General features: G+C 39.0%; 1 protein-coding gene across 1 annotated transcript; it reads right to left on the reverse strand.

Moving 5' to 3' along the window:
* Positions 1-2,075: 2,075 nt before the first annotated feature.
* WDR89 (WD repeat domain 89) lies at positions 2,076-3,269 on the reverse strand (the record flags this gene model as incomplete). The annotated part of the gene is made up of 1 exon (XM_082000990.1): positions 2,076-3,269. Exon 1 carries the CDS (start codon positions 3,243-3,245, stop codon positions 2,076-2,078), a length of 1,170 nt encoding a protein of 389 aa, XP_081857116.1. The 5' UTR covers positions 3,246-3,269.
* Positions 3,270-9,963: the final 6,694 nt, after the last annotated feature.

Consider the following 9,963-nt stretch of genomic DNA (forward strand, 5'->3'; position numbering starts at 1 on the left):
CTTCACTTCACTGAGTGTGTCAAGATACCAGGAAAAGAGTGGATAAACACCTAAAAAGCAAGTTACATATCATACTTCTGATTAAGTAAGTCTCAGAATCATCCTGTCATTCGGCATACCCAACTACTGGTACTAAACCAAGTCAGGCACATGAAGGCATTATGGTGAATTCAGAGGGTTCTGAAGTTTTTGGTCCACTCTGTTACAAAACGGTGAATTCCACAGGAACAGGCAATAGCTAGTGACCTGGGAGAATAATCTTGAAAGGTCACATGGTCCAGGCACATCATAGCCTTGACACTCATTGCCCAAGTTGTTTCAAAATAGCACAAAGTAATTTGAAAAGCAACAGATAAGGATGTTGGGCCTAACTTGAATTTAACACAAGTAATAAAAGAAAAAGTTTAGGGAAATGTGATTTTTAAATTGAAGCTGCGCTTTTAAATAACCAGCAGTAACAAAAGCAAGTGACTCATCTTAATTATCACCAACAGGCAGACCCAAAGCAACTATGGATGCATAGTTGCGGCTGAAGGACATTAACAGTTTGTAAAACATATCATGTGGAAACTTGATACTTCTGGTTGAATAGGAATCATTTCCAGAGACGATTAAGACCTCTTCGGCACAGCTGTAAGCATATACTAGAGGTATCTGTGCCTCAGAAACCATTTCTGAACTCCAGGCTAATCCTCCCAACTTGACATTCAAAACACGTTTTGAAAGAATTACCTATCCACCTTCAGGCAAAAAAATAAAACCAACCCCTCTTAATTCCTTTGCCAACTCTTCTATAACATAGCAATTCTTAAATACTCTTGTGCTGTTTTCAGTTGTAGCTCACATATGTGAACCACGGCATAATTACCAACCACCATTTGACTGCAACAGTCCTCAGAAGGTTGAAGGTAATTGCGTGTGCAGGGCCAGCTGCACAGATTGTAGCCTGACAGTAGTGCTGAGTAAGCACAAAGACTCTACCGCTTCAGAAGTACATGACAATTTTTGCACCGCTTAACAGGTAGTTGATGGAATACAAAAACAAAGCTGTCCCAGGGAGATGTCCAAGTGTAAAACCTTCTCTGCAGCGAGAAACACTTCTTAAAGGACACACACTAACCTCTATAAGGTTTTCTTAAAGTTTCCTCATACCAGTCTGTTACTCCAGAACTAGCGTCTCAGAAAGCATGTTCATTTTTGGTTCGTAACATTCCCACTTAGCATGTGATAACAGCTAATTTCAAATGCAGGATTTGGGATTTTAAGCACCACTGGTGTAATTATACCTATCAAATTCTTTCAGCCACTGACCATCTCGCCTGTCTTCCAGGTGCACCCCCCTGAGATGCACTTACCAGGAGAGAATGAAGCTGCTTGCAAGATTCTTGGGTATTTTCATGCAGGAAATACGCCCTAAATAATGCCAGTTTAACAGTTCTCAAACGCTTAAAAATTAGCTGCTTGGAATGTGTTCCTGTCTGCTTGAATGCATTCCTATCTTTGCTATGAAAAATATGGCTCTATCAACTGCTTCTTTATGAGCTTGTTACAAACCAGTGATATGACAGAGCAAAACAGCACTTATTTTCTCTTTCATCAAGAAGTAATTCCCTCAGGCATTAAGATGTGACATAAAGTCTTTTTAATATATTGAGCAATTTCATTAAGTTCTCTGTAAAGAAAGCAAAATACAGCATGATATACAAAAGCTTTTAAAACATGCCAAGGAATTTTAGTGGGAAGGTAACAAATTATGCAAGCCACAGGCCTATATTAAAAAATTAAACATTAAAAGTGTTGGCTGAGACATTAAACAGCCACAGAAACATTTTTATATAATATGATTTAAGATCTATTGTTCAAGAACTCAAGAGCAAAGATTTACTCTTTGCTAATTAATATTAGCAACTTTAAAAAAAAGGCATTAATCTGATGACTGAAATACCTTCCCAGGTAGAACTCAGGCATTGTACCTCCTTCCACAGCATAGCACATACAAAGCACAGCCAAGTATTGCCCGAAAGATTAAACACACAGGAAAACTCTACACGGTGCAGATTCTCCCTTTCAGAATTTTACTTTTTCCTGCTTTTGAGGGAACTGTTGTGAACCCTTACTCTCTTCTGCACAGAAGAAGCAATCTTCATAGATGCTTTCTTTGTGAGGGACCTTTCCACAGCTCTGGGTTTCCATAGCAACAGCTGAGCATCCTCTCCACCCGTCACCAGGGCCTCCTCGGCCAGGTCCCAGCAGAAGGAGCGAACAGTGGCAGAGTGTCCTCCGCAAAGGGTTCCCACCAGGCTCAGTCCATCGGTGCCGCAGCTTATTAGGTGAATGTTTCCTGTGGATGTTCCCCCAATAAGAAAGAGTTTGTCTGCTTTTTCGTGGTACAAGCCACCTACCAGGTAATGCAAGGTGTCATTTTCAATGGAGACTGCATCTCTGACATCCAGAACATGCAATAGTGTTATTGGTTCTTCGGTATCTAACTGAGCAATGTCCCACCAACAAAACCCCTCATCGTGTGTCATGCAGTAGACCTGTTTATGATCTTTCCCAGACCAGCCAATAAAACTTACCGATGAATCTGAATTACAAGTTGATATCAAAGCATCATCTTCATTATCCTTGTTAATGTCGAACACATTAACCAACCCATCAGTTGACCCAGAAACCAGCAAACTGGGTTCGATAGGATGAAAACAAATTTTAGTGATATCATCATTGTGACTTTCAGAATAGACTCCCAAGGGTTCTTTAGTTGCACTGCCACAGTTTGTAATGCCTCTTGCATCCCAAAACACCAGAAATGTGTCCTTTTCAAATTTTTCTGTTCCAGCACAAATTATGAGATCACTGCAGTTGATATCAAAACTGATGAAAACATTGGAAGGATAGCCACTGAATATCTGTACAGCTTTCTGAGTCGCTAAACGAATATCCCAACATTTTACTGTACCATCACTGCATGCTGAGAACACTATGCTGTCACATGCGTGTGCAAATCTGACTCCATTAAGTATCCCAGGATGGCTACTGTACTCCCGCAGAAAGTTTAATGTTTCCCTGTTATATACCCTAATTGACTTATTGGAACACGAAACTGCCACGAAGCGACTGCTTTCAGATTGAGCAGGTTTGGAAACGTCTATATCCAGTAAGTAAGCAGGTTCCTCACTTAGTGTAGAACGTTTTGCTATGCGCAGACTAGCAAGCTGCTCCTCAATCTTCTCCACTGCAGTCATCTCAAATGCTGTTCCTAACGTTGTCAGAAACCTGTAATGAATAAAATCCAACGTGAATTTTAACTGTAACATTCTTAAATAATATCAGCTTTAAAAATAGGTATGAAAGAACATCTCACACAGAGATAATGCATGAAGTCAAAATTAAATTATCCTGATGTCCTACAAACTACAACTTCATTTATTGAAATAGAGAACTGAAAAGGGTTCCCCAGGTTAAGGAGTTCAGTCTCTTGGGACTATAAGCACGACACCATATAATCCCCTTAAAAGATTAAATAGTCTGCCTGTGAATCCTGTGAAAGTCAATTAGCTAAATTTGCTTTATTATTTTTATAAAGTAAACAGCAAAGTGATGTTCTCCACAAATGGAAAGAAAATTAAGTCATCACCACTACCTGAGGAGGAATAATTTTTGTTCTTAAAAGTTTCTAGGAGGCACAGCCCACAAATAGCCCCATCAGTACAACTGCAGGAGACTTCTTAGGCGAACTTTTCTGCCAGCAGACTCGCAAAGGGTAGAGGTAGGCAGAGAACAAGACCAAGATTACATAGAATCACAGCCTGAAGTGGCCAGATGAGAGAAATTTTACAAGTATTTAGGTGCCCAATGACGCACGTAAACACCTGTCAGCATACCACAGACCACCTAAACAGGCTACATGACATCAGTGGAATTCACTGGAATTAAGCACCTTGGTTCTTTTCATCAGTTCTCCTAAGAACCTAAATGTTTTTTGAGCCTCCTATAAAACCACATAACACTGGCTCTTAGTGCAACTGATAAAAATCTTCCCTTCAGAGGCAATTCTTCTCTGGCACTACCGAACCCTCCTAGCAACCCACACTATTTCAGTGATGTACATAAATTCAGATTTTAACAAGCTAAACCAAAATTAAACAATATTCTCTCAGTCCTCTTATACATAGATTCACTTCTAAAAAACAGTGTGCACTAAAAAAAAAAGTTCTCCTTTCTATAACACAAAGGAAAATGCAATTCTGTAATTGCAGTAAAGACTTTCATCAATTTAGAGTCAGAAAAAGTACTGAAGCATTTAAATTTGAGAGAGATATTTGCCATCATAAAGAATATGTGGTTTTAGTGAGTTCACAAACTACAACCATTTTGAAAAGAAAGGGTATGTTAAGCAAGTATAACCATCCACACGAATGACTTCTGCTAAAATTACACATTCCATTAGACTACTCTTCTATGTTAAAAAAAAACAAACATTGAGGGAGTCAGAGCAGGTTCTAGGGGGTCAACACTCCAGTGACTTCTCAGTTGGTACAGATATTTCAGGTAATGCAAATAAGGGCAAAGCAGTACTCAAAAATCTCCTTAAGGACTAGGCCAGCACCCAATCCTAGTTACCACAGGCATGAAAGGACCCTTTTTGAAAAAAAATCCAAACAGAAATGGAGTACAAATCAGGCAGACCCAGAACGCAAGAAAATATTCTCATGCCTTCCCAGTTGTCCCATAAATTCCCAGTTGTCCCCCATAAATTTTTCTGCAGATTCTTCAGGATGGATTTTTAGGGATGGAATAAGCAAGCTTCCATGTATTACTTGTTCTAGGGTAATTATTTTAACGGACCATGAGAGACCAGCAACAAAGGAAAAGTTGCTATGACAAAACCACATTCTGCTTTTTTTTCCTCCTTGCTGGTGTTTGTAGTTTCAGGGTTTTGCTTTCCCTCCTCCTATTTGGTACATACAAATATTCATGACACCATGTGACAAACGAGCAAATTCTTAAAAAACAGCTTAAGTAGGCACACTCATAAAAGCTTAATTCCCAAGTCACAAATAATCTCACTAAGCTATTTGCCTCAGTAATATCCTGACAATGAGGTCCCCAGGTTAATCTTCCACATCAAAGCAACCTTTCAGAGCACATCTACAAGTAATTTTTGCCATAAAACGCAGACATCCTGTGGAAACTCCTTTCCTCTCTGAAGAGAAGTTGTTCAACGTGTTTTCTGGCAGTAGCCTGTACACAACCCTACCCGCAGAGCTTGCTTGCTCCTTACTTACCAAAAAATTTGGTTCTCTGTAAACTTTTTGTAGGAAAAATGTAGTTTTCCAGACTGACCTGAATTTCAAGCTCTCAATATTCAGGCTTTTTATACTCAAAAGGCCAAGTAAACTCAAACAGACATGTTCCTGACAAATATCATCCATTTGGAAAGCAAGCTGCAGTTGTTTAAATATTACTGGCTTTGATAGAGAATATTACTCAATGAGCAGTTTCTACAACACTCACATCAGAGCTTTTACTGCTGGGGAGGGGAGGGCCTGGGAACTCTACAAGTACCCAGAAGTTGTAAAAAGCCAGAGTCTGCAAAAGCATGTTCATTCAGATTTAATAATATTTTCTGGGAAACAAAATTATCCCAAAATAGCTCTTAAGCTTTTACCCCCAAATGACATGGGTACAGCTATTCTGAAATACCAGAAATTGCTGTTCATGTTTCCAGATAGATGTGTAATTTACATCATCAGGAAGCTGGAGGGTATAGTTTTCAATTCTATTTCCGCTGCAACAACTAACAAGCCTTAATACTGCATTTGATGGCAGACAGGTTTTTGCTAAAAATCTCAGTAAAATGTCTGCCCTAGTAAGAAAGTCTTCAGACTATAATGAAATTGTGATTGAAGGTTATATAAACAATTCATGCTCAAACTTCAGGGTGTAGCTGCCAGCCCTTCCTTTTCAGAAGGGGAAGTCACTGTTGTATTTTGATGGGAAAGTTTAAATGGCAGGAATAGGATCTGTGTTAAATTTATGAGACAAATAGGAAACAATGGTCTTCCAAACACAATAGAAGATAACTAAGCGTTGGACTGCAGCCACCTACAAAGTACATGGTGCTCTGCACTGCAGAAGTGAAGCACTTCTAGTTTAGCAGTCCTTTGACACCACAGGTATGTTTTGTTATGGTCACCAAGAATCCTTTGGCAAGTCAGTATCTGTGAAATCTGACACAATTAAGATATAGCACAACAGCCAGTTGCTATGATCAATAAGGAAAACTACTCAAGCTAATGGGACAAACTATCTGACACAAAAGACTTCATAGAAGACAGACAGCTTGCTCCTGAACTGTCCGAGTCTCAAGAAATGGCAGAGATAGCACTGGCCAAAACCTCTTCTCTTCCCAAGGTACCTCCCTTGCTCAGAACGTGAGGCAGTTAATTAAAATCAGGCTCTTCACTTATTCCAACTCACAGTGGTCCACGGTCTGGATCTACAGTCTCAACACTGACAAAATCCAGGTGCTGTTAAGGCACCAGGAAAACAACACCACTTGGATGACACATGAGTATCTGGCTGGAGGTGTCTGGCTATGGCCAGTCACTTGTGTTTGAAACAGAAGTCCCATCCCATCCTCAGATACAAGGAATGATGATCACTAACAGCTGCATCTCATCTGCATTCATATCTGCACCCCCTGAAGAAGGCAAAGCCACCTTCTGCAAACTAACCCTGAAACTTCTGTGTTATTCTGTCTAGTCCTTCGGAACTACATCCATGTGATCTTTCTTATGAATTAACTTCACAGTTATATGCAACCCCTGCACATCTCCTTGATATCACAACTACCAAAACCAAAAAGCCTCTTGAAGGACCCTCAAAACTCATTACATCTTGGGAACTCAGAATAAATATGGTACTCTGAAACAACCTAAAATGTTTTGACCTTCAGGGCATCCTACAAAGCACCTTTAAAAAAGGAATAAGCTTAATTTTTAGAACAGAAGGCATGAAGCGGAAGGGATACCAAAGAGGAAGGACAGGATTTTCAGAGGCCTTTGTTACCTATTTCTCAGTGGTGGAGTGTGGAAACAACCATACAGCAAGACTAGAAGCAAACAGTCAGAGGTGCCCAAAGCAGGCCTTTCCAATGACAGAGAAATGAAAGGTAAGCACCTACCAGCACAAACTAAACATTTAATATTGCCTCAACATATACTGCTGTGCTCTTTGTGCAGTATTCTGAAGATCGCAGCCTCAACTCCAGCTAACAGGCTCATGAGTCTTCTTTAATACCAAAAGTTTTTCAAAAAAATCAACCAGCAATTTCCTCCTCCTTTTAGTTGTGTACACAAGATGCTCCCAAATTGCATAGTTCTTATTTCCAAACGGGAATGTTAGCTCAACAACATATAGAAACATAAAATTACCCCTCTGACAAATACCGTGGAAAATGTGGGAGAAATGGAACTTTGTCTCAAAGATTTAATCAGTACGTAAGAGTAACTTATGGGTAGGAGGGTACAAACATGTAATAAAAATGAAAACAACCTGTAGGTTTGGCAATCTTCTCTGCAGAGGTCAAATACCAAAAATAGCAAGGGATTTGAACAGCAGTTGATGAAATCTTTCACTGTTCTTTCCTACTATAAACAATACAAACAGACCCTCCCTTTATTTTCACTATTATTAAAAGTTCAAGAACAAACTAAGAGCAAAGCTGAAGCTCTGGGGAGTGGAAAGCAATTCATGCATGCAATATTACATGTGGTTTTGCATTTTAAAACAAAAATGCAAAGCACAAGGTTGGCTGAGGAGAACGCATTAGTACGCTGCACTTCACTAATGCAAAATGCCTTTAGAGACCTCTCCTCACTGGCACCACTTCACAACAGAAGATGGATCAGCCAAATGATCTAAGCACTGAGGGGAAGCACAAAACACTCATCAGGCATGCATAATTTCTGCAGGATACAAACTCCTACAGTTGATTTTGTTATTTTACCAAAGCAGAAAGATAAGGTGTTTTTCCAGCATTCCCACACAGCCATTTTAAGGTATTTAGTCTATCAAGCACAAAGGGAATAAGACACATAAGAGGCTACACTAAAGTGCAGAGACAAGATGCCAAGAGAATTATTTCATCCTTTCAAATCAGCTACACCTATTTTCCAAATGTAAAGCACAGCAAGAAAAAAACTCCACGTAATTTTGCATTTGCAGTAGAGAGAAAAATATTATGTCAAGAGAACAGAAAGAAGGAAAAAGATAAAACACTGCCACAACAAAGTCTATAAAAGAGCAAAAAACATTAAGCTTACCAAACTACCCGCATTCCATGAAATCAATTCCATCTTACCCTCCCACCAGTACAAACCTTGGGAGGATAACCCTGTACAGCAATGAAGAGGAGAGCTGTAGGTGGGACAGAGAACCAAGGAAATGGCCTTAAACAACAGTATCCGTTAGAGGAAAAAGTAAGAGTCAAAACCAGGAGAGAACAAAGAGAAAAAGTCACAGGTGCTCAGTGCTTTGGGTTTCAATAATTTAAAAAAAGGAAACTACAACTTTTGTGTACTCATCTTTTGGGGGCATAAGCAGGTGTTTGTGTCAATACAGAAACAACACCTTTTTAATATTATATTTAATATTATAATATTAAAATTTTTAATATTATACCAGATATCCATAGAGAGAGAACAAAAAAAACACCAACTTTTGGATTTGACCTGGCATAGTTTTAAATGCATAAATCATAAAAACCATACATTGAGTATTTTCATCAAAAGAAAAAACTTTAAAGTTAGTTTTTTGGTGTAAGATTTTGCATTCCAACTAGAAAGAACTATTCTTATTTTGTATCCAACACCAGAAAATATGGTAGAGGCACGGGAGATTTAGAAAATTTAGGGATGCCTTCAGGTCCAAATTGCAATGAATTAACATACAAACTTGAGTAACTGAAAGCCTATTGATATAAATTCATAAACCAAAAGAGATGGTAAAGATCTGCAAAGGATCCAGATGACAAGCCCCTGTAAGAAATATCCAAGTATAGAACAACCCAGTGTACAATTAAAAAACAAACAGAAAAATCAAATAAGCCAGAAAACACCATAGAAAACTATAAAAAATGCTCAAATTACTACTTTTGGCTTCAAATTTAAGCCAAAATTATTAAAATGTGATGCTCAGATAGTCAACTACCTTCTCTAGAACAATTTAGGAAAGCCTAACATAAAACATGGGAAACATAGTTTCTAAGTACTCTAAGAAGCTGTGCCAAACATATTTCCAACATGTTTGAGAATTTTCCTTTTTCAATCTTCTCCTTCCATCCAATTCCATGCTAGTGATACAGCCCTGCTAATAGAGGAGCAGCAAAGTAAACTCTCTGGCACCAAAATCACACTCTGACATGAGCAACTGGAACCAGCTGACAACTTTCTTGTGAGGTGGAGTTTTCCTAGTAGTGACCTCACCAGGTAGAGGATGTTATTGCATCCGGGTGTTGATGAGGTGGTCATCCAATAAAGGAGGCTGCAAAGTAGTAAGAGGATAAGAGATGCTCTATTTTACTCTCATGGCTATTCTCAGATCAAGCTGACAGCAGAAGCAATCCTATTTTATAAAGGCAGATCCAGAAGATTCCCAGGCAAAAGTTAAATTACAGAAAGGGATACTGTAATTGGGACATTTATTGTCTAAATTCTATTTGTTCTCCTTTATTTTTGTCATGAATACTGTATTTAAAAACCCTCTGCAAAAGCTAATCTATGCCTAAATTGCACACTCATGGCCTCTGAACAGGTAAATGACAAACCACATCCTGAGGTGGATTCTACAGAACAGACAAGGGCTACCAGGAAAATTGTCCTGGTGCTGGGCCTTGGCTTTTGCACTGGAGCAAGTCTCTGAGATGGGGGTCAAATATGAGGTTTGTACCTCCTGCTT

The sequence above is a fragment of the Phaethon aethereus genome (genome assembly GCF_964289735.1).
Source record: "Phaethon aethereus genome assembly, chromosome: 5".
Classification (NCBI taxonomy): Eukaryota; Metazoa; Chordata; class Aves; order Phaethontiformes; family Phaethontidae; genus Phaethon; species Phaethon aethereus.